General features: G+C 39.5%; 1 protein-coding gene and 1 pseudogene across 1 annotated transcript; both read right to left on the bottom strand.

Annotated features, from left to right (window-relative positions):
• Positions 1-6543: 6543 nt before the first annotated feature.
• On the bottom strand, positions 6544-7310 carry LOC101719694 (microtubule-associated protein RP/EB family member 1 pseudogene; annotated as a pseudogene).
• A 5268-nt stretch (positions 7311-12578) lies between these two features.
• On the bottom strand, positions 12579-24670 carry Txndc9 (thioredoxin domain containing 9). Its single transcript, XM_004844428.4, has 5 exons — positions 24497-24670; positions 20216-20452; positions 18514-18632; positions 15910-16164; positions 12579-13178 (listed from the first exon to the last, which is right to left on the bottom strand). Exons 2-5 carry the CDS (start codon positions 20402-20404, stop codon positions 13061-13063), a joined length of 681 nt encoding a protein of 226 aa, XP_004844485.1. The 5' UTR covers positions 20405-20452; positions 24497-24670; the 3' UTR covers positions 12579-13060.
• Between the last annotated feature and the right edge of the window lie 611 nt (positions 24671-25281).

Below are 25281 nucleotides of genomic sequence, written 5' to 3' on the forward strand. Positions count from 1 at the left end.
ATAGTATTATTTATGACTCTGAGGCAATTTCAGTCTTGGCATACCACGAAGAACAACTGATTAGAACAATTATGTCACCTTAGCTAAAATAGTACAATCAACAATAACAATAGCATCAAACACAGCCTAGAAAATGACAAACTGTGTTAACGATTGATTTGCAACTTTAACTGTAAGAACTAGATTTGTGGCTATATAACAAAATCTAAAACAAACCAGAAAATTGTATACAGTAAATATACCCTTGGCATGGTGATTTTACCCTCAGCGGAGAAAATTTAAAAAGGGTTAGGGAAAAAATAAAGAAATAGAAGAGGAAGAGATGAGAAGCAAGGCTGGAGGACAAAGGAAGATTACAGAACTGGTGAAGACAGGAGGAAAAGAGAGAAGGAAGAAATAAAAATAGGAACAGAATAAAACAACAACAAAAAAACTAGAAACATGTTCACACTTATATAAAAACAAGAACAAACAATCAAGAAAAAACAAAACATAACAAAAAAAGGGAAAAATAAGAAAGAAAATGCCCATTTTGAAACATGTCTCTGCTGTCAAGTTGGGGAGACAAATTGGGCACACAGAGCTCAGATCTATGGTGATTAATCCCAGGAAGCCATCTAAAGATTTACATTGGGTTAGTGGATAATCCCACCAAACCTATACCCTTAGTTCTGAAGCTCAGGCTGGTTTCTGGCTGTAAGGCTGGAACTATATTTGTTCAGCCTGCAAAACTCTGTGTGTCTCCTGCTGGCTTGAACTTGGTCCCTGCCCACTTGAATTTGGCTCCCTGACCTTCTGCCGACTTGAACTCACCTGCCTCACCCTAATGGAACCAGCCCACAGCTGCTCTGAGTTCTGAGCTCAATTGGTCCCTCTCCAAGATGGCTACTTGCTAATCACTCTCTTGGGGGATGTCTGAACCTGAATAACTCACCAGGCAGTGCAATATGCTGCATCCACTGCTCTATTCCACTGGTACATTTCTCTGTGGAGGCCTTTGGGATTGCCAGAAGTCACTGTGCATCTATAGATTTGAGCTGCCCTTCCCATGCAGTCAGTCAGGGCTCAGGGAGAAAGTACTGCTTGTTACCTCCTCTGTCTTCATTGAAGTCTCTCTCTTTGCTCTCCCTGTGGGCTTCAATTCTCACTTCAGATCCTTGCTGTGTCTTGGGGACCCATTTCCCTCCTTGTCTTCTTCACGTTTATTCCAGCATCTGGACACCAAATCTTGGAGAAGCTGTTTCTCTGCTGTTCACTACTCTGCCATCTTCCCGGAAGTCCTAAGGAATTCCATAATTAGGTAATTTTAGCTTTCATATTTAGGTTGGATTTTTTGAGACAGAATCTTGCTATGTAGTTCCGGGTGGCCTTGAGCTCACTATGTAGCCCAAGCTGGCCTCAAACTTTCAGTGATCCTCCTCTCTGTCTCTTGAGTGCTGGGATTATAGGCATGCACCACCATACCTGGCTAGGTAGTTAATTTTTATGGAGTTCATTTTTGTGTAGTGTGAGATAGGCATTCAACTTCATTCTTTTGCATATGAATCCAGTTGTGTTCCATTGATACTTGTTAAAGACTCTTCTCCCCTAATTGAATGGTCTTATTAAAAGAGAAAATTACAACAAATCTAACTTTGTAGATCTTAATTGGCTTTATTTGTCATTTTATGAGGCAACAATTGACTACAAAACCATGCTTTATTTATAGCCAGAAAAAAGAAGTAATATCCAGAAAATATAAGTAGGGTACAGAGACAGCCCAATTAGTTACAACTGGAATCTGTCTTATTTGAACATGGCTTTAACAGCTGGCTGCTTGTGATTGAGTCTCAGCTGCTTGTTACAATAGTAGGTTATAGTCTGTTTACATATCAAGTTAGGTTGTGGTTCACTATGTACAGAGAAGCCTTTTGGCTGACATAAAACTATATGGAGACAGCTCTAGGGCAAACAATCCAATTTAATAGTCTTGACAACTTTGCTAAAGATTAATTGGCCATTGGTAGAGTATGTGCTTTACATTCAGGATATACACGATGTCCAGGGTCTGATCCCTAGCATCATTGGGAAAAAATCAATTTGGCATTTAATTGGTTTATTTCTGGACTCCTTTAGTTTTTTGTTAAAAAAAAAAAAAAAAACCAAAACAACAGCAACGAAAAAAAACCTCCCTGTTTTCCTGTAAGTCTTTGAGCACCTTTAGTATGAGAAATGCATTCACCTGTCTAGACCCAAAGGATGGACTCCAGAGGCAGGAAGAACATCGAAGGCGAAGCTTGAATGTAGTCAGTCTTGCAAGTGTGGGTGTCTGAGAGACACACTTGAGTGCTCACAGCAAACAATTTAAACTCCCTACACACAACTGGTCCCTTGCCCTTGTTCTGCATTGGCCAAGTATTAAGAGTGGCACAATCTGTCCCTGGATGTCGCCTAATGTTTCACCCCAGGTCCCTCCCAGTTGGAGTTTGGATTTTTTCATATTACTGTCTGTTCCTTACCCTAGGACTTTCTGAGAAGCAGATGTTCCTGTATAGTGATTCATGTGGCCTTGCAACTGCATTACTATGTTTCTATTAGAAAAATATGCTTTTCTTCTCTTGTTCCCTACTCACACCTACAGAGGCTCTCTTAGATACTAGTTTTATCCTTTCCTCAAGCTCCTGTCTGCCAAGAGACCCTCCAGATATATAAACTTTATCAGGAAGTTAGAAAACTGCCAGTAATTTTCCACTCAGTTTTATCTTTTATTTTGGTACCGGGGATTGAACTCAGGACCTTGTGCTTTCGAGGCAGGCAGTGGAACCACTTAGCTAAATCCCCAGCCTCAGTTTTCTCTTGAAAGTGGACCACTTTAAGTTCTTTTTTCTTAGATTTAGAACAGTTGATTTAAAGTTATTTAGCAAGGCCAATGTCTGGGTGGCCTGATGGACAATTTCATCTGTGAGTAGATCATTATTTCTTTGCACGTTTTGTCATTTTTTGCTGAAAACTGGAAATTTTTAATACTATAATATGTTCATAGGCTGGAAATGACATCTTTTTACTTGCCTTATAGTTTTTATCGCTGTTTAGTGCCTTTTCTGATCTATTTTTCAGTCTGTATTCTCTGGCATGTGTGGTCTCTTAATTCTGTTCTTTAGCTTGTATCCAGCTAGTATTTGGCAGAAGGTCCCATGAGCACTGTAGGGAAGAAGGGGGAGAGAAAATGCAGGGAAGGGGTGAGGAAGGTGGAAATAAAAACCTTTGTCACTCACTGCAGACTGGCTCTGGCCAGGCCACATGTACCATGTTTAGCCTTGGCCTCTTGCTTTCACTGAGCAGAGTGATCAGCTGGGTGGGAAAGCTTAACATTTTCCCAGGTCATTTCTGGCCAAGCACCCTGCCCTGGGCAGGCACATGACTTCCACAATTTTCCAGTATAAGTTGTGAAATGGGTCCTAATTTTTCCAGAGAAACTCTCTCCCCAGCTTTTTCCTTCCAGGCTTCTGCTCTCTGGTGTATGGCTTAGTTGAAATCTTTTGCCTCTGCTGGCTGTGTTTGCCCATTTGCCTTAATTTTTGCTGCCTTTCTACCATGTTAGTCAGCTTGCTGTTACTTTAAAAAAAAATTTTTTTTTGAGACAGCATCTTGCTGTGTAGTTCAGGCTGGCCTCAAACTCATGGCAATCTTCCTGCCTCCACCTCCCAAGTGCTGGGATTACAGGCATGCACCACCTCACCCAGTTTACCAGTTTTGTTATAAAGGATACTCTGAAAGATGCAAATGAAGAGATGTGTAGGGCAGTATATGGGAGAAGGGTGTTTTGTACACCAGCTGACTGCTGGGTGTGGGGGCACACACCAGTAACCCCAAGAACTCAGGAGGCTGAGGTTGGAGGGTCACTCTGAGTTTGAGACCAGCCTAAACTACATAGTGAGGCCCTGCCTCAGAAAAACAAACCAAAACAAAACGACTGGTAAATGTTTTCTTGAGTCCTATAAGCCACTTGAACAAATAAATTGACTCCAAAGAAGCAGCTGTGGGAATTCCAGATTATAATGAGTGAGAAGCACAGGTAAAACTGTCTAGAACTTGAAACTGACATCTGAAGTTGGAGGACAGTCTTGGGAGCTGAGCCATTGTACTGTAGATTAGACAGCCAGCTGGGTCTGTGTGCTTATCTTTATTGGCTTTCCTTAGATTGGTTTTTTTTTTAAATGTTTTAAAACAGGAGATAATTGCCCCTGGTGTGGTGGCACATCCCTATAATCCCAGTGCTCTGGGAGGCTGATGCAGGGAGATCACAAATTTGAGACCAGCATGGGCAACTTAGTGACTTAACAAAACCCTGTCTCAAAAAACCAACCAACCAAAAACAAAACAAAACAAAACAAAACAAAACAAAACAAAACAAAAGGGCTGGGAATGTAACTCAGTGAGAAGGCCCTGGATTCAATCCCCAGTACCACAGCAACATTCTTGAATTTCCTAGCTTTCTGTTACTGATTTGTATTTTCAGTGTTATGTTCAGAGAGGATATGATTTCATGATTGTATGATTTAAAAATCTTGGAATTTATTGAGCCTTGTTTTGTGGTCTAACATATAGCCTCTCTTAGAGACAGCTCCATGGATCCTTGAGAAGAATGAGTACTCTGTTATTGTGGGGTGGACTGTTCTATAAATATTTCAGGTGTAGTTCATAGTGTTGTTCAACTATTGTTTCCTTGATAGTTGATTTTCTGCCTAATTTGTCTGTTCTTTGTCAAACCTCCAACAATTGTTAAATTGTTTGTTTCTTCCTTAATTCTGTCAGAAAAATTGTTTTGGTGCTGAAAATTGAACCCAAGGCCTAAGCATGTGTCCTACACTGAGCTACAACCAACCCAGTGTAGCCATTTTTACTTCAGAATTTTGACAGCGAAACACAGAATTGTCAAGAATGTAGGGACTCTGATGTGAAGTGCACATATATTTATAATTGCTATGGTTTGATGGATTGACTTTTAGCACTATAAAATGACCATCTGTAGTGAGTTTTAAATTTTCAAATCTGATATTAATTTAGCCATCTCTCCTCTCTAATGATTGCTGTTTTCATGCTGTATCTTTTTTAAAACTACTCTTATGGCATTTAAACTATCTCTCTCTCTCTCTCTCTCTCTCTCTCTCTCTCTCTCTCTGTTTTCTTTTGTTTTGTTTTTTGTTACAGGGTCTCACTGTGTATTCCAGTCTGGCCTTGAATCAGTATGTAGCCCAGGCTGGCCTCAAACTTGTGACAATCCTGTCTCAGCCTCCCGAGATCTGGGATTACAGGTGTGTGCCACCGTTCCTGGATATTAAAACATTTTCTTCCAAGATATTCACATTAGGGTAAAATTCATCTCAGTCTTTACATTTCTCTACTGAGGCTGCCATCTCCACACATTACATAAAAACATCTTCTTCAGCAGTCAGTGTTCCCAGCATCCACATGCTGAGCCCCACAGTTAGCCTGTGGTTCCCAGCTGAACTAGCTAGAGTTGGTACTGCTGTGCTACAAGGTAAAAGTTCCTAACTCAAATTTATTACAAAAGGAGTGAAACTTCTGCAAACTGTACTTTTGAAAAAGAGGTGTATTTTGCTTATGAAAAGAAACCAGCGAATCCTCTAAGAATAATAAAAGGGAGTATTTTACAGGTAAGAACATGACCTAGAGTGAAGATTCAGATGCTGCTGCTCTGCTGGTTCAGGTCCTTAGTACTCTCGTACTCTGGTGGGTCCCTATCGGTATCACAAAGCCTTGGTCTGTGGCATGGAGAACGTCTACAATCCTCTGCGATACAGGGTCCGTTCTTCCCTCATTCTCCTTGCAAATCAGTTCACTGTTCCTTAACTTCCTGAAGCAGAGATTGCTTTCTTTTCCCAAGACAACAGTACGTTTCTGTAGGAGACATCCCTGCCTGGTACTAGCGGGCTATGAGTGCCACATGCTTCTTGCTTTCCCTAATTTGGCTATACTGTTTTATATCAGGAATCAGACCGAAGCCCTGTGTGACTCAAATGGGCATGTCAGCTAGCAGAGTTGGGCTAGTATTGCTCCTTTGCTAATGGCTATCACCGAGGCTTAAGTTCTGGTCTGTGAAGTGGCAGGGCCCTGCTGAGTTACATGCAGCTGACTTCACCGTGACCCCAATTAAAATCCTTTCCCCTGAATTATTGCTTCTCACTGACCTTGTGGGTTGCTTGCTAATTACACCTGGTCCCAGTACTGGCTTCTTCTATCCTAGCAAGATAAGCAGTGCCTACTCCCTAACAGCCCTGCCTGGCACCATCATGCCAGGCATTCAGCAGTAATTCACTAGATGACTTCAAAGCTCCCTAGCTCCCTATTCCTTCTCACAACTGTATTCAATAAATACTGGATGTGCTTGGGAGATTTTGTCTTTGTTGCCTAGAGCAGCACTGACCAGGACCCAAGACTCAGCTTCACTATAAATCTTCTTCAGTCTATTCTTTAACCTTTAGCCCGTGCTGTGGTGGCTCACAGGAGGCTGGGACCTACTGCAGGGGGCTCCAGGACGTCCATTCCCCCTGATCCTTACAAGTTTCTATATGTTGACTCGCCGCATCAGCTCAGCCACTTTGTGGTCCCAGTTGTCTACCCCAGGATTCTTTGGACCACCTCTGGGCCAGCCTTGGGAGTCGCAGTATTCTCTGTATTGAAGCGGGTCTCTGTGGAGCTGCACAGCTGGAACTGAGAGGATTCTTCAGAGCTGGAGCCACAAGGGAAGGGGCCACTGCAGTTTCCTTTGCCTGTCTAGCAGCTACAGGGTCATAGTCTTGTTATCATAGTTTGCATCAAAAAACTTCTTGAACCACGGAATAAATTCAAAATTGTCCTGAAACTTTCCTTTTTTTCTAGTTTATCCACAGGAGTTATGTCAACAGCCATCCTTTAAAGCCTGTAAAGACTGTAAAGTTGTTCTAGTTGAGCTTGGAATTTCACTGTCTTCAAGGCCATGGAGCCAGGGAAGAGCTGCCAACAATGGCAGCCCCTGTGCACAGCTGTTCCAGCTTTGGCAGAGATTTGGGAATCCAGGCCAGAACATCACATGGACTTAGGTGACTGACATCCAGTATGCAGGTTCACTGCCACCTCTCTGGGGAAACTGGGGCTCCCACCTGGCTCCAATTTTGTCTTCATCTTATTCAAACCGCCAGACCCCTCCCACCTGACTTCATGATGACCCCATACACACCCCCATGATGTGCTAATTTAAAGACGTCATTGCCCGCAGGCTCCTTTAGAGGGTCTGTTGGGGCGAAGCTCAGCTCTTGATCCACAAACATCGTTTCCACTGCACTTTCAGCTTTGAATCTAAAGTGTGTTGCCTATGGACAGTGAATAGTTGGATCTTGTTTTCTAAACATAGCCTGGACAATTTTACTTTGTGGTTTTTTTTTTTTGTACCGGGAATTGAGCTCGGGACCTTACGCTTGCAAGGCAGGTGACAGCACCACTGAGGTAAATCCCCAGCCCACTTTGTGATTGTTTTAACCATTCATGTTTAATTGTACTATTGCTATGACTGGACTTACATGCCATTTTGCTTTTTGATTCCCATATAGCTCATATATGTTTTGTTCCTCTTGTGGTTTCTTTTGTATTAAGGACACTTTTTGTACTACAGTATTTTTTTTTTTTTTTTTTGGTACTGGGGATTGAACTTAGGTCCTTGCACTTTCGAGGCAGGCAGCAGAACCACTGAGCTAAATCCCTGGCCCCTGTACTACAATATTTTAATTCTTTTAGTGATTTTTTTCAGTATGTATTTTTTGACTCTCTTCTTATTGGTTACTCTAGGCCTTTACAGTCTACATTTTGTCAGAATCTCCTTTAGCCTCATGGTAAATTCCAGGGAAACATAGAAATATAACCCTGAACAGTCTATTCTTCCCTCTTCTTCATACATATTTCATCTGTTAAAAGCATATACATTGAAAACATAAATGATAGTTTTAAAAAACAAAAAACAAATGATAAAATGTATGCATTGTAATGCTTTTATGTCGTTTAAAGTAGTTGAAGGGCGAGCTAGTATATATCGTTTTTATTAACCTTTTTATTCATTCTTGTTTCTTTTTGAGGATTCGTTACTGCAATACAGCTTCCCTCCCACCTGCTTTATTGTCACAAACATACATTTCTAGGTTATAGGTAAGCCACTAAAATTATATATTGTTTTACAGAGATGCTTTTTAAATTTGCTCAAGAAGAAAACAGAATTTAGGCAATTATACACCTTGTATAAATTCCTATATAATTATTAGTATTGCTAGTATTGTTTTGTGGCAGGGAAGTTTTAAGTTATTGCATGGGCTTGTTTTCAAGCCAAAAGACTTTCTTCAATATTTTTGTTATTTTCCAGGAACAAATTTTCTCACCCTACCCCCTTAAACACAGACACACAAATATGTCTTCATTTTAGATTTCTGGAAGATGGTTTTGCTAGATATAAAATTTTGGCGGACTTTTTTTTTTGAGCTTTTTACATCATGTGTTTCCAGACCTCCACTGATTTGAGAAGTTAACAGTTAATCTTAATTTATTAGTCACTTTCTTCATCACTGTGACAAAATACCCACAAGTTAAAGGAGGAAAATTGATTTTGGCTCAGCGTAGGTTTCATGTCTTGACTCCAAGGGAGGGTGGCACTGCAGAGGGGCCTGGCACAGAAGCTGCTTACCTCATGGCATCCGGGAAGCAGAGAGAGAAGGGAGGAACTGGGGAGGGGATGAACCCTTCCAGGCCACAGGTCAGTGACTGTCTCTTCCAACCACACTCGACCTAACAGCAAGTCAGCTATGAGCCCCATAATCTAGGCACCTTCCGGAAGGCTTGCTTATGATCCCATGAGGCTTTGGGGGGGCATCTAGATCTAAACTGTAACACAACATGTTTATGACAGGGCTGTAATTCATGTCTCTCTGCAGGCGGGCTTGAACTACAGGTGGTACATGCATGACTCTCCTATCATTCTGGTTTAAAATTCATTACATACACTGATAAAAGAACCATTTGTATATGAATGACTTGTAAAAATCATATGTGAACATTGATCAAAGGAAAACCTGGAAACATAAAACCTGATCTTGTTTTTGATCTAGCAGACCAAATGTCATCCTATTACAAGAAAACATTAAAATGGTATAAAAATTGTAATACAACTCATTTGTGGTACAGCAGTTGCAAATGCATATTATATACACCAGCAAGGGGATACTAGTAAGGTTTCCATGTTAAAATTTGATAATTATATAATTGCTTCTCAGCCTTATTAATAAATTTTAACCCATGAAAAAATGCCACAGATGCAAATTACTTGAAAAAACATTCACGTTATAGAAGCTTATTTAGGAGTGGCAAGAATGCACGCAAGAGATGTAGAGAATATTTTTGAAAATTATCTGAAATAATGGTGCCACTGAGGCCTCAAAATAGCCAAAGACGTTATGTTTTATGCACTCTGCACAAATCACCCACCTTTATGCATATTTTAAAGAAATTCACAAATATAAATTTCTTGTAATAAAATAAATTTGATGTTATAATTTTAATTGCTGAGTAATATTAATATTTTAGTAATAATTATTTAAATTCAAGCAACTAACTAGATTCAATCCATATATAGCCTTTTATTGGTAAAAAGACTGATAAAAGTGATTAGATCCATTTGAATCACCCGTTCAAGCTTGTGGGAATGTGTTAGTGGGGTTTTCTTGTACAATGGTCTCTTTTCTTATTGTTCTCAAGATTTTCTCTCCATATTTTATCATTTTTGCTATATCCTGGCATGGATCTATGTTACCTTTGTGTAACTTGCTGATTTTGGATTAATAGTTTTCATCAGATTTTTAGGCATTATTTCTTCATATATATATATATATATATATATATATATATATTTTTTTTTTTTTTTCAGTGTTGGGGAATGGATCTTGGGCCTTTGGCATGCTAGGCAAGCAACCTAGCACTGAGCTACATCCCATTCTTAATAATTCTTTTTTCTTCCTTCTAATACTATTATGTGTAGTTAGTGGTCTATATTTATCTTTGGATGTTTTTCATTCTCCTTTCTCCTGTTTTTTGGATAGCTTCATTTGTACAAATATCTACATTTGTTGATTCTTTCTACTGCAAGCTCATACCTATTGTTCAGTTCCTGTAATGAATTTTTCACTGTGGTTGTACTTTTGAACTCCAGAATTTCCATTTGGTTCTTTGAAGGTACTTTATTTTCACCATACGTTCTTTTACCTTCAGCATAATTTCCTTATTTTTGAATAAATTCCCAACCTATTCACTTTGTTGTGAATCCACCCCTTCCCAAGCCCCTGGTTCGCTTTAGCTGCTTGGCTGGACAGAGTTAAATGCATGAAACAGGCAGCCTGATGTTCCTCCTCAGGGTACAGTCAGACCCCTCCATCCCTGATGACAGTGACTGTCTTTCCTGATCTATCTGCAAAGGCTCTGGTTAGTCACCTCTACTATGATCACATCCTATGAGCATCCACTTATTGCTAGCTAACTTCTCTACTGTTTTTGACAGCTCTGGGGGCATATTATTATTTTTCAAAAATGTGGTGATGGTGCTAGAACTCAGGGCCTCACTAGTGCTAAGCAAAGGCTCTGTCACTGAGCTACACTCTCAGCCTCAGCTGCAGTTTGATCCAATTAAATTCAGACATATATATATTATATATATATTTCCTGCATGGTTCATCTCCTTAGTTGTTGCCCAAATAAGCTGTAGGAATATGCAGGTGCAGACACAAAACCCAGCTCCTTCAACATGTAAAAAGGGACCCAACCCCCAGGGGCAGAGCCATAGGTTTTCTGTGGCACTTGGACAGGCAGGCTCCTCTTTCCAGCTCCTAACCCTACAATTCTTACTACATAGCTGCCTGTCCCACTGATCTTTCTTTTGCTTGTTGCTATGATGGAGCTACCAGTCTCCTTAATTGTCCTCCCCTGCTCCCAGTATTTGGAAGAAGGGCATATGTGACCTTTTCCTCCTTCACTCTGCCCTAAACAGAGTGAGTCAGTCCCTTCAGGGGTCCTTTTTTTTTTTTTAAGTTTTTAATATGGAGCTGTTTGATGGCTTGCCATTTCCACTGGACAGAAAGTCAGTGTCCTTGGTCCAGAGATGGGATGGGCATAGCAGCTCACTTTCCTAGGACTGATGCCACAGTCTACACATTGGGCAGTGGTCTCTCATCTTTTCCTCCTATGCACCCTTCACGAGGAATAAGCTGGGGCAAGAGCAATGAGGCCTGTTCTCAGTTCCTGAATGGTGCTATGCTGGGGACTGGGAGAAGGAAGGTATTCCAGACTTCTTGCTTCTCTTTCTGAGAAAAGAGCTCTTGAGACCTAGAGCCAGGGGAATGAAGAGAGGTAGAACAGGGTCACACGGCTCCAAAGCCAGACTATTTTTAAGGAGTTAGATTTTTTTTTTTAGTAGTACTGGGGATTGCTTTGCACATTATAGGCAAGTGTCTTACCACTGAGCTACATCCCAAACATGAGCTTTTCTTGAATAAACGTCGTTTGCTCTATGTTCTTAGTGATACAGGAGATGAAATATGAAAATATTTATGTTCCCAACCTGTTAATGTTTGATACGCCAAGTTTGTGTTCTCTTAAAAAATCGAAGAATGAATTCTAGGAATGACAAAGGTTAAGAGTAGAAAATTTTTTGAGAGAACATCTCCTGAGAGGCAGGAGGGGACCCAAATGGGTAGCTGGGGACCCTACTTTACAGGGCTTTTTTTTTTTGGTACCAGGGATCAAACTCGGGTCCTTGCACTTGCACAGCAGGCAGTGAAACCACTGAGCTAAATCCCCGGCCCACAGGGAAGTTTTATAGAGCAAAATCCATGTGGGTTACAGCTATGATCAAACACTAAGGTTACAAGTATAGTCGTTTAGGTAAGTGATCCAATGGGGAAACAAGTCATGTAACAAGTGTGCATGGAAAGAACAAAGATTTCCCCTAGGAAATGACGGGTCCCCAGGGTACCTGATGTCTGTCTAGGCTTCATTAGGCCTGGTGTTTGTCTGAAGAAGTATGCTGGCCTGGTCATTTCATCTTTATCTTGAGGCCTGGTCTCCAACATATGTGTTTCCAGCCACAACTGTGATATTTCACCTTTGTCCTGACTCTCTCGTGGGGCTACCCCTGACTGGCTGTAATATTTCTACCTGACTTAGCTGTCGATAATATCATGGCACTTTCCACAGACTTAAACTTTAAAAATAAGACAATTTTTACCACTTATGGTTGTTTTATTGAGTCAGTGGATTTCCTCATGCTGCCATTCCAAGTGTTTCCTGATTATTTTATTTATTTATTTATTTGGTACTGGGAATTGAACTCGGGTCCTTGCGCTTTCAAGGCAGGTGGCGGAACCACTGAGTTAAGTCCCCGGCCCCATCCTGATTACTTTTAAATGCCCATCTTAAAATAAAAGCCATGAGGACCCATTAAATAAGGCAACATGTTCACAACCTGAAATAGCTTTCTGCTGCATCAGATGATTCAACATGAACATGCAGCATCCAGAATAAGTAGTTCTTTAATAGTTATTTAAATAAATTCCACAAGTGAAGTGCTTATAGTGTTCATTTACAAGTGCAGTGTGCCACACCAGTAAATGTTACTGGACCTGTTACGTAAATTGCACTGAGTAAGATTTAGTCCTGGAATAGTCAGTTGAATTTCTATTTCTAGCTCGTAGATTAAAAACAAAATTGTGAATGGTATAAAGATATAAGAATCATACTGTGATAAAACCAATCTCAATAACAGAGAATCCAGACCCTACCCAGGTAACTTAAGAATTGGGAAGTTTTCCTCAACTGGAACCTGATGGCCACACAGAAAACGGTAAAGATGCCTTCCAGTGTTGTGGAACTGTATAAAAATTCAGGATATGAACATTAGATGGTCAATGTATTAAAATCATAGAATTTTAAAAACACATTAAGTCTGAAGTAAACAGAAATAAACGGACAATTTACAAAGAATTATAAATGAGCTCTAATCATCATCAGAGTCTGAGTCATATTTCTTTCCTCGGATTGTTTTCTTTTCCAGTTTTGTGAAGTTTGTCCCAAATTTCTTCTGGCTCTGAAATGGTGGCTCCATTAAATTTCCACTAAAAGTAAAACACATATGAAAAAGAAAAAAAAGAAAAGCATTTAATACATTTGGTATCCTAAATTGCAAAGAAAACTATAATATTCCTACTATAACAAAGAACATACAAAATATAGAAAATTTTCTTCAAAATATGTCTGGTCAAGGAAGAAGTATAACAGTCATGTTAATAGTTGACAGTTTTACACCTTGTTTTTGGATGATCAATGTTTTCTCTTTTACCATTTATAGGCTGTGCCAACACAATTTCTCACCAAAAAGCACAGAAAGAAGTGTATGACCACGCGTGGTGGTTCACACCTGTAATCCCAGCACTCCGGAGGCTGAGGCAGGAGGATCACTGTGACTTCAAAGCCAGCCTGGGCTACATATTGAGTTCAAGATCAACCTGAACTACACAGCAAGACCCTGTCTCAAAAATCCAAAAGAAAAAAAAGAGGCTAAGTGTTTTGTAATTGGTTCAGGATATATTCAGCCTATGTTAGGTGTGGTTTTTACCGTGAAAGAATGACAGATGACACTGCTCTTTTTTTTTTTTGGTACTGGGGATCAAACTCAGGACCTTGCACTTGCAAGGCAGGCATGGTGCAGCTGAGCTAAATTCCCGGCCCATTGCTGCTCTATTTTTGACAGCCTGCTATGACTGCTTTGGTCCTGTTTAATTTTTTTTTCACTTTTAAAAAAACTGGATAACACAGATTTTTTTTTTTCTTTTGAGACAGGGTCTCACTATGCAGTTCAGAGTGGCCTTGAACTCACTATGTAGCTCAGGGAGGTTTTAAACTCATGGTGATTCTATCTCAGCTTGGTTACATAGATTAATGGGATTAATTTTGGCCAATTCATACACGTGTAAAACATACTTTAATCATTTTCAACCCAATACCTTCCTGTTTAATATTTTTTAACACATAGATTTCTACAAATATGAGCAAAACTCTTGGAATTCAGTATCATTAACCTGGAGTTGGCATGAAAATTTTTTATTTTTTAAAAATTCTTTTCAGTGACATTTGAGAAATAATTGAAATGAGAAAATTTCTTCTTTCACAAGTGTCTGGAAAATTATTCTTGGCACCCAGATTGATCTTGATTTTGAACTTAATTTGCCACTGGAAGGCAGTATGGTTCCTCGGAGAAAGCTAATTTGAGGTAAGCACAATGTGAGCTTCCCTAAAACAGCTTATTTGGACCAGGAAAGAAGTGTTCACAGGGTTATAGGAACATGTTAAAAGGACAGAGCTCACCAAGAAAGGGGCGCTCACTGGCCAAATCTGGAGCAATCTGAACTACAAAATGGCAACAGACTGTAACACATGAATAAAATAATGAACAGCTATACAGGTATCACTAAATAGAAGTGTAACTACTCATAAGAGATGAAAAATGTCAGTCTTGGAAAACAAAACAAAACAAAAAGGTAGGGAGTACAAATTATTGCTGGTTAATAGGTACTGAAGACATAATATTGTGAGACACAAGTTTTGGGTCTGGAGAACATTATTGGTACAAAAGACATTAATGGGATGATGGTAACATGTGAATAAGATCTATATATGACATAATTTCTATTTTAATAATTTCCTGTGGCTACCTGTCAAGAAGAGATTCAAATAAAAGGGGATGGAAAGTGGAAGAGAAAAAGATGAATTTTCTACTAACAGAAAGGCATGATGACCACAAAGATAACTGCACAATTTGACCTGTTATTTTTCAAATCAAGAAAGGCTGAGGTAGCAGGATCACAAATTCAAGCCTGGCCTAGGCAACTTAGCCGGACCCTGCCTAAAGGTAAACAATAAAAAAGGGTTAGGGATGTAGCTCAGTGCAAGGCCCTGGGCTCAATCTCTAGTACTGTAAAAACAAAACAAAACAAAACAAAACAAAACAGGAAAGAAACAAGCACAGAATACAAGATGGTACAGATGATTTTTTGTTTTTGGTGACAAGGTCTCACTATGTACTACAGGCTGGCTTTGAACTCACTACATACCCTAGGTTGGCCCTGAACTCGTAAACTCCTGCCTCAGCCTCCCAAGTGCTGGAATTCCAGACATGATTGAGAAATGGAGGTTGAATTTCACACTGTTTTCCAATTGAGACTATCCTCCAAGTAAAGGTAAGCTCAGTATAGAAACCCTTTGTGTTTTTCAGATTTTACATGTGAGACCTAATATTTTAAAATATAAACTTCAGGGCTTGGGGTGTAACTCAGTGGTAAAATAGTTTCCTGGTATGTGTTAGGCACTGGCTTAGAGCTCCAGCACCACAAAACAAACAAAAATATTACCTTCTGTAGTGTGTTTTTAATTTTAATGTAATCAAAGAGAAGCACTTAAGTCAGCATTAAACTGCAGAAGTACGCTGTGGGTAGCTTGGTGGCAGAGTGCTCGTGCACTTTAGAGTGTGTGAAGTCTTAGGTTAGACTTCCTCAGCACAGGGGGAAAAAAAGTTGAGAAGAATCTGCTCTGAGTATCATTTTGGGTTACCAGGTTACTACAGAATTAATTTCAATAACATCTTTTAAGTTGAAAAATTTTATATTCAGGTGCACTTCAAGACTCAGTTCTATCCATAAATCTATCTTTGCTATAAGATCATGCTAATGTATTCTTCAAAACATAATGTGTTTCCTTAGAAACTGTCTCAACCACAGGCCTTCATTTCCTGAATCTTAAGATTAAAAGAATCAAGCAAACATGACTATGCATGCTTCAGCTGAAGGTCACCTGTAATTGAGGATGTCCGCACAGCCCAGCCTCCACTCTAAAGTTTCTGTGCTGAAGTCATCTGTATTGCCCAGGTCGGTGAATCCGACAACATAATCTTGTGTTTTCCCATCTTTTACAAGTGCTAGTGTGGGGATGACTTTGATACGCAGTCTCTCGCAGAGGAAGGGTGCTTTTTCCACATTCAGCTTCAAAAACTTGGTCTCAAGATGTTTCTTGGACAGGATCACCAAATGTCTGTCTAGTATTTTACATCTGTAAATAACAACACATAGAAGTCAAAAAACAAAGCAACAGATTTCTTTAAAAATAAAAATTTTTTTGTCTTTTGAGACAAGGTTTCGCTATGTAGTTCAGGCTGGCCTTGAACTCGTGGCGATCCTTCTGCCTAAGCATCCTGAGTGCTGGGATAACAAGCATGCAACACCATGTCTAACATAAAGACAAATTTCATTTTCAGATCATAAGTAATACGAGAGGAATAAAGACTCTAGCATTCTAGAAAGTCACATTTGCCCTAATATTTATTAAAACAAAATACCAAAATATTAAATATAAGCTTTATGTCATAAAGGGGTTCCCAAGTTGTCATGATCACAGTAAGAGCAAAATATTAAGATTTTGTTTCTCTTAAGCTTGTTTCCTGCTATCTCATACAGGAAAGTTTAAAGAAGGACAAATGTGAACCTGACAGAACTTATGAGACTTTTAAGACCCAGAAATGCACATGTTGTATCATACCCCGAAGCCGAGAAGACTAGTATCCCTGAGAATACGTTCTCTAACTATGCACCTCTGTCAGTGAGAAGCACATTAAGCTTAAGGATTACTAATCATCTTTAGATAAATTCAGTTCTAACAAAGGAGAGCTGGGCATAGTGGTCTATGCCTATGATCTCAGCATGTGGCTGGCTTTGAACTCGCAGAGCAAGACCTTGACTCAAAAACTCAAACTTGTACTGAAGGAGTGATTGACTGAACACCAACTATGAAAGCTGCTGCCCTTCCCTTAATTCCCAACATCATGGCTTTATTATCCCAGTAGGAAAAAAAGAAAAAAATAATTTGTTCTGGTAAGAAATTTAAGTATACATTTTTTTCTTTTTTGGTACCAGGAATTGAACTCAGGACCTTGCACTTGCCAGGCAGGTGCAGCACCACTGATCTATATCCCCAGCCTTAAGTATATATTTCTAAGATAGTCTTAGCGTTAACAAGAAAATAATTCAGGAAATACAAGCAATTTATATGGGAGTATTACTGACTTTCAATAATATTCATTTGTTTGCATGTTAGTGGCCTTTAAGCCACAACTGTTTAACATGCAGACCAGAACATTAAAAAGCATGACAGAGTATCAAGACACAACTTAGGAAGTTGATTCTTTTAGTTTTCTTAGCCACTTAATGTTTTTATGCACTGACTGTCATGAGCATCACTCAGGCAGGTATCATTTCAAACAGTCCATTCTTATTTGCACGTGATACACATGTATATCTGTTTTTGTTTTATAAACATCGACTATTCTTTGCATATATTTTATTTTGAACACTGTATTCACCTTTGATGTTTCTAGTGAAATCTTAAGTAGTTCTGCTTATTTTCTTTTACTAATTTATGTCTATTTTATTTGTGAAAAATAACCTATAATTTTGTGCTACAATCTATAAAAACTCTTATCATAAGTACATTCAATATAATTTTTATACTTCTCCAGAACTCAGTGATATTCTTTTACAATACAAAATGGACACTTTTGGGACACTGAGACTGAATAGGAAGGAAGTGCCAAAAGATCTGCAAAAGAAAAAACTGTAAAAGAGAGAAATGTTAGCATTTCAGAGAGGAAAAGTCTATTATGAAATGGAAATACAAAAAAGATGTCTCCTTATTGTCAACTATTCATAATACAGAAATGATAGAACTTCAAAGAAGAAACAAAACTAAAAGAATTCCAACAGTGGTCAATGATTATAATAATCCTATAAGTGGTGTTGACAGAGTTGACCAACATCTAAGAAGCTATGCTGTAATGAAAAAGTGAGGAAAAAATATTATGATAAAATATTTATGCACTTTCTGGACCAAACAATATGGAACTTGTTTGCTATTTATTCAAAACAAGGGGGTTCAAAGTCATTTACAGTTTAGGTCTAATAGACCAAATAATTGAAAAATGTGGGATAATGAAATGCCAACCAGGACATCCATCAGCGACATCTTCACCATTACATTTTTTATTGAAATTATACCACCCACAGGAAAAAAGGAAAGGCCAACACAGCAGTATGAAGTGTATTGTTCAAAGAAAGACAATAATGCAAAAAGAATTTGGATAGAGACCAGATACTACTGCCCAGACTGTAACACTGCATTCTATATTGAATGTTTTAAGATATACCATACACAGAAAAATTATTGAATAAATCTGATAAAATTGTCATTTTAATATTTCTCTTATATTGTAAAAATTAACAAAAATATGCAGTGTTTGGTCATCCTGTTTTTAAATAACTGCACTGGTAGTGGTTAAACATCTCTATTAAGCCAATGTATCTCTATGCAAACATTTCATTGTGTTTTAAGAAAAGGATGGGAAGTTACCTGAATGTGGAGTCTCTGTAGAAATGGCAAACCACTTTTTTACTCTCCTTGACTTCCTGAAAAAAGTCTCTCTCACTAGGGATTTCTCTGTATTCTCCATGTCCTTTTGAAAGCCATTCCTAATTTGGACAGAAGTAAAATATTACACATGTGATATATTTCATTTAGCACTACTTGATATTGTGTCACAATTATTTTGTAATCAAGTCGATTTTATCTTATACAGAAACTTACTCCTTTTAGCAGTTTACTTTCCTTTTTTTTTGGCTGAGACAGGGTCTCACTATGTACTTTATGCTGGCCTTGAACTCACAGCGATCCTCCTGCCTCAGCCTCCCAAGTGCTGGGATTACAGGCTTGTGCCATCACACCCAGCTTTATGTGTATGTGTGCCCTTAAACTACTACAATCAGAAGCATTTGATTCAAGTTATTACAAAGCTTTTTTTCTTTTTTTGTGGTTCTGGAGATTGAACCCTAGGCCTTGTTATGCAAGGCAGGGGAACACTCTACCACTGAGCTACACCCCAGCTTTGCAAAGCTTTTAAAAATAATGTTCCCTCGGGCTGGGGATTTAGCTCAGGGGTTCCATCACCTGCCTTGCAGGCACAAGGTCCTGAGTTCGATCCCCGGGACCAAAAAATAAAAAAATTTAAAAAAGTTCCGTCCACAGCAAAAACCAAACTAACAAAAACCAGTTAGGGACAGAGAGATTACTGCAGCTCATAGCTTGGGGATCCTGTGTGCTCCTGAGGACAAGGGACCATGTCCTGAGAAGAAAATGTGCCTACTCACACAGGGTCTGGAGACCATGAAGATCTTGCATGTCATCCAACTTCCCCAACCAATGCAGGAACCCCTTAGCAACCCAGCCTGCAAGACCTTCTCGAATCTTTCCTGTAGCAAGAAGCTTAACACCTCAACTGGAAGCTCAGCCTGCTTTTTAGGCAGTTGCTTTTAACTCCTTTAAAAAAGGAGTCCTAGGGCTGGGGATTTAGCTCAGTGGTTTTGCGCCTGCTACGCAAGCACAAGGACCCGAGTTTGATCCCTGGTACCAAAAAAACCCAAAAGAAAACAAAAATAAAAAAGGAGCCCTGAACTCGCAGGCAGAAGGCACACGTTTCAATACCTATTCTACCATCTACTGGGCTAAGAATTTTAATGCCTTTTCTGAGCCTCAATTCCTCATTTGTATAGTGGACACAATAAGGCAACTATCTCATTGGGTTGTTGTGAAAATGAAAGGGCAATCTGCGGAGGAATGCCTGAAACAATGCCTGACCCAGTGCTTAAAAAGCATCTGTACCCACACTGTATCTTTTTTAGAAAGATCATCTTACACTGCACTGCACTGCACTATATCCACAACTTTGGTCTGCAGATCCCAGCTTGGACTAAGATTTAACTTTTAATCAATCACATGTCAGCCCTTCACATATCACATCTTCTTCCCTAATTTTTTTTCCTGAACAAATTTAAGCTTTTATTTTATGGTGCTGGGGACTGATCTTAGGGCCTTGCGCATGCTAGGCCAACACACTGCCACTGAGCTACATCTCAGGCTTCCCGGACAGATTTTTAACAATAGATACTTTGAATTTAGAAAATTCTAGAACTGAGGACCTAAACGTAAGCACATGTATATGTAAGTTGTTAGGAGCATACTGTTATAGCAATTTCAGAAAGCAGGGCAGAGAGGTTACTTGTTTCTGCTGTTGAGCTTTCTTTAGGGCCTCAAGTCTCTTTTCTTTGAGCCGTTCCAATTCATCTTCATCTATCTGATCCAGTTTCTGAATTTCAGAATCCAAATGTTCCTCCACTAATTTGGTAGTCTGCAGCAGCTGGTTCTCCAAGACTTTTGAAAACATGTCGACAGATGCATCTGCTTCCATTCTTCTGAGTGGTATAGTTTAGCTTTCGTGCTGGGGAGGTCTATAAAACTTAAAACAACAAGAAGAAACATTTTTTTTTTCCTGTTATGTATACTCCACAGAGCATTCTGCCAACAGCCAAGTACTTGACATTAGGCTTACGAATCTTTATTTAAATGTTCCTAAATTTAATTTTCAGTAGGTTCTAGTCTTACTAAAATTTCAGAAAAGTTAAATCTCATGTTTTAGCCATAACCAACTGAAGAGGAAACAGAGTTGGTGATAACATATTGCACAGTAACTTAACATGTACATGATGGGGCCATTAATTAATGTCTCACTGCTAAGCTGCTCTGAACCATGGTAGGTACACGCATAGCTGTCCCATCACAAGGCATGGGATAGTCCCATCGGGTGGTACAAGCTGCCCAATGGGACAATCACACAGGAAGTATCTCTGATGATTCAAGCAGGTGGGAGTTTGTTAAATAAATGGAAACATTTTTAAAATCAAACTCTAATTGAAGACTAAAATGTAACTACTTAGAGCAAATTTCAGGTGCTTCTGATTTAGTTTGTTTTACCATACTAAAGCCAAAACAAATCTTTAAGGGCATCATCAGATCACAGAGAAATGAGGGGTAGTTGTACCTAGTGCCATGTAGTGCCACTGGTAACCAGTGTTTTTACCAAAGGAAAAAGGAAGCAAAGCAGAAATAACTACAATAGGAGGGCATTAACTACTGAGCTTTACAAGTACAAATACATGCCAAAATTCGACTGAACACTGAGCTGAGCAAAAGATATCTTTTCCATGGTCATTGCCCTAAGGAGTTTGTCACTCCTGTTCTATCACCTAACAAAATCTATGAGGCTGCAAAAATTGATACTGGTTTCAATGTACTAATAGTGTTCTTAACTTTGATGTAAAACTTCAAATACTTTTTGAAAAAAATATTTGAGACAGGGTTAGGCTGGCTTTAAACTCACTGTGATCCTCTTGCCTCAGCCTCCTGAATGGTGGGATTACAGGTGAGTGCTACCACACCTGGCTTACTTTTAAAAATAGGATACATCATTCCTTTGTGCGATCTAGGTTTTCAAACAGATCTCAGATTAGACAAAAGATCTGTCAATTATATATTTTTAAATAAGTGGAGTATTTACTGGCAACAGAACCAATTTTATATGTGTCCCTGGATTATTAACACAGAAATGATTTATAGTTGGAAGCTGTTGTATCTCAATAAACTATGATAGTTTTGCAAATACCACTAACGCACCTTAAAAACCTCAATGAACTATGAACTCATTCACTCAGATTCTAACTCTGAACCTGGACACACAGACCTTCTATAAATATTGATATAAAGAGAAATATTCTTCTTGCAAACTTCAGTCCTATTCCATTTTCTTTACAGAAAAAACAGGTGAAAGTGTAAGTGATTTCACCCTTGTAACCCTTGAACTAGCAAAGTGCTTAGAACCCAGAAGGTGTTCTAAATGCAGAATTTAATGTTGAATGAACATACAAGGAGTTATCACAGGATATGGTGAGTGTTTAAATTTTTAAAATCTTACTATAGTAAAAGTCACATTGCCAAGAATGAGAGGCTAACTGTTTAAGAGGGAGGCAGGAGCCAATGTGGTGGCCACACACCTGTAATCCCAGCACTTGGGAGGCTAAGGCAGGGTAGGAGTGCCAGCCTGGGCTACATAGTAAGACTCTGTCTCAAAAAAAAAAAAAAAAAAAGGGGGCAGGGGATATTTTGAGGAGGATTAATGGCAATGCCTTATTATAATACATTTTAAAATTTAAATATTAACCATATTTTATCATCACTCCGCATTAATCAAATGTTTATGGCAGTTTCTGTCAAATAAAAACATAACAGTGTGTCCTCATCCACATCCACCTTATTCACCAGATCTAGCATGGTGTGACTTCTGGCTCTTCCTCCCCAAAGTCAAAATGACCACAAAAGGTAAACATTCTGAATCAATTTAGGGATCCAAGCAGCTACCAGAGTGGGACAAAAGAAACCCAGGAAGGAGGACTTCCAGAACTGCTTCAGAAAATGGCAAGAGCAATGGGTAAGCATGTTTGTAGTGAAGGGGAGAATTTTGACAGGGATTCATGGCAATGTGTCTTTTACTGTAAGACATTTAAAAAATTTAAACACTCACCATATTTTTAAATCACATTTCAGAAGTCTAGTTTCTTTCAAATTAAGTGCAAAAGTATCTGAGTTTAAAGAGCCAAACTATAAGCTCATCATCAATGCTGTGTAATTGAAAAGAAGCTCTATTACAAATACAGCAAAAGATTTCCATACTCCTTACCTCCCAAGAAAAACATCAGGAAGACTGTGGCCCTGGGGGTGGGGGGTGGGGCTGAGGCTAGCTGAAGAAGGTCAGAACCTGCTTGCAGGGGATAACAGATGCTTATCCCTTGAGTTCTACAGGATGAACCCAGAATTTAAGTGAGATAACTGGAATCAGAAGTGATTAGCAAGAGCTGTTGTGGGTGCATGGGGTGGTGGCTGCTGCATGCAGGAAGGCCTAAAGAGATGGTGTCCTGGGCTCGGCAACTTCATTCTTCAAACCACAGCTTCTGATTCTTTTCTACAGATCAAAGGCAGGATGGGAAGGGACATCCCATATTTTCAAATTCCCTAACCACTTGATTCTCCCACAAATACCTGCCCAAGCAACCAATGGGCTTCGTCCTTAAATGCTCCCCAGCCATCTTTTTTTAAAAAAATAAATACAGGGCTGGGGATTTAGCTCAGTGGTTTTGCCTTCTGCTGCGCAAGTGCAAGGACCCGAGTTCGATCCCTGGTACCAATAAATAAATAAATAAATAAATACATACATACACACAACTTTTATAACAAAACAGATCAATCTCCCAAACTTTATAAAAATGAAAAAAGAGACAAAATAATATACATAGTATAAGTTTGTTCATATAAATTTCAAAACCAATGCTTTAAACAGCATATAAAATACCCATCTATAGGGTTATAAAGAAAACATAATAAGGGCTGGGATTTAGCTCAGTGGTTTCATCGCCTGCTGCGCAAGTGCAAGGACCCGAGTTTGATCCCCGGTACCAAAAAAAAAAAAAAAAAAAAAAAACCAAACATGATAAAATGCTAACAACTGGGAATTGAGGTGAACAGCGTGAAAAGGTTCATTTTACTTCTTTGCTACTTTCCTCCAGGTTTGAGATTTTTCAAAATAAAAGAATAAGAAAGGGTTAAAAATTAGCCAAAGCTAATGTATACTGTTTTGGAGTAGTTTGGGTACTAAATGATAAAGAAAATAATCATCAAAATTTGGCACAGGGCAGACTAGGGAAGAAGGGCGAACCAGTGATGACAGCCTCGCGGGGAGCTTTTGGGGCTGGCTGTTTCTTCCTCCAAGTGTAAATGTTATGTATTTCGCTTATCATTACTTATTAAAGTATACACATAAATTCTATGCATTTTTGGATGTATATTTCACAAGAGGAAAAACGTAAAACCTGAGAAAAATTGCTATACATTTGATGAACATTATTTTTAAAGAATAAACTTTTTGCTTTCTAACAAGTAATTATTAAGTAAGGGGGCTTTGCCCAAGTGGATCTTTTTGTATTTGAGGATCAATCATTAAAAGGTACTTTCCATGGACTAATTTTTTTAAGGCTAATTAATATCATGTCTCTTAGTTTTATATTAGATAGTTTTTGGGGTTTTTTTGGGACAGGGTCTTGCTGTGTAGTTCAGATTGGCCTTGAACTCACTATGTAGCCCAGGCTAGCGCTGAACTTGTAGCAATCCTCCTGCCTTAGCCTCCCGAGTGCTGGGATTACAGGCACGTACCATCACACCCAGGCACCTTCCTAATGGTATCCTCACCTCCCTCGATCCCCCGGGAAAGGTGAGGGCAGTTCCCGGCCCACGACTTCAATGACTCCAGGGGCGCATGCGCGAGAGCCTCGGCCGCAGCACGGACAACGTCGTCCGGGCCGCGCCCCTCCCCCGACCCAGCTCGATGTGGAGCGGCTATGGGCCCATCCGTACTGGGACGCGGTGGCCGCAAATGTGACACCACCCACTGCCTCACCTGAGCTCTCTGCTACGCCTGACGATAGAAGGAGAGGCAGCACCAGCAAAGTGTCTTCAGGCTCGCAGCAGCTGCCGGCGACTGCTAATCGACCGTCACTCCCGCCTCCTTATTGGCTGTGATTCTCTCGCGACACAACGTGCGACGCGGGGGGGAAAACTGGGGGCGTGCGCCGAGTGCTATTACGCTTGCGCGTCTCCCCAAGCTTCTGGAACTAGAGCTTTCCGATCCTTTGTTTCTCTCCGGGTAAAAGAGTCCGGCGGGATCGGAAAGTGTGTTGGGAGTTGTAGTTTCTTCGTGCCCGGGCCCGACTTGTTCGACTTCTTAGGCACTGTACATTACTCATAATGTTACATCAGAAACGCGACAGCAAGGATCTTGCTCAGGGGTGACACCTGAACTTCGTTAACGTGTGTGGAACATGTCTCCTTTTTCTAAATTTGAGGTATAATTTATGCAGCACAATGAAGTTTAAATCGTTAACTCTCCTGATACAGACTTTCCTAGTTTAACGACCTACCTGTTTAGCGACTATTTGGATTTAGGACCCGTGGTTTTTTTGTTTTTTGTTTTTTTTTTTGTAGTTCTGTACATCTTGCTGATAGAGCCTCAGTGTCTTTTTTTACAGTACAACTCTTTCGTACACTACTGTAATTCTTGCTGACTGTACTGTACAGTACTTTAATTTTATGTTCTATTATATATTACAGTACTGCATGTAAGAGCGATGCAAATAAAAGCCAAGTCATCAAGTTGGAGTTCTCTTTGACCATTTCTTTGTTCTG

This window comes from Heterocephalus glaber, unplaced genomic scaffold, assembly GCF_053883595.1.
Source record: "Heterocephalus glaber isolate CG9 unplaced genomic scaffold, H.glaber_assembly_v1.0 deba00000470, whole genome shotgun sequence".
NCBI lineage: Eukaryota > Metazoa > Chordata > Mammalia > Rodentia > Bathyergidae > Heterocephalus > Heterocephalus glaber.

Excerpts from the sequence above, each read along its gene's own strand:
- Txndc9 (XM_004844428.4), bottom strand. The coding sequence starts at position 20,404 with ATGGAAGCAGATGCATCTGTCGACATGTTTTCAAAAGTCTTGGAGAAC. Across the intron at positions 16,165-18,513 it reads TACAGAGACTCCACATTCAG|ATGTAAAATACTAGACAGAC; the intron begins GTAACTTCCCAT and ends TGTTATTTACAG. Across the intron at positions 13,179-15,909 it reads GCGGACATCCTCAATTACAG|TGGAAATTTAATGGAGCCAC; the intron begins GTGACCTTCAGC and ends TTTTACTTTTAG.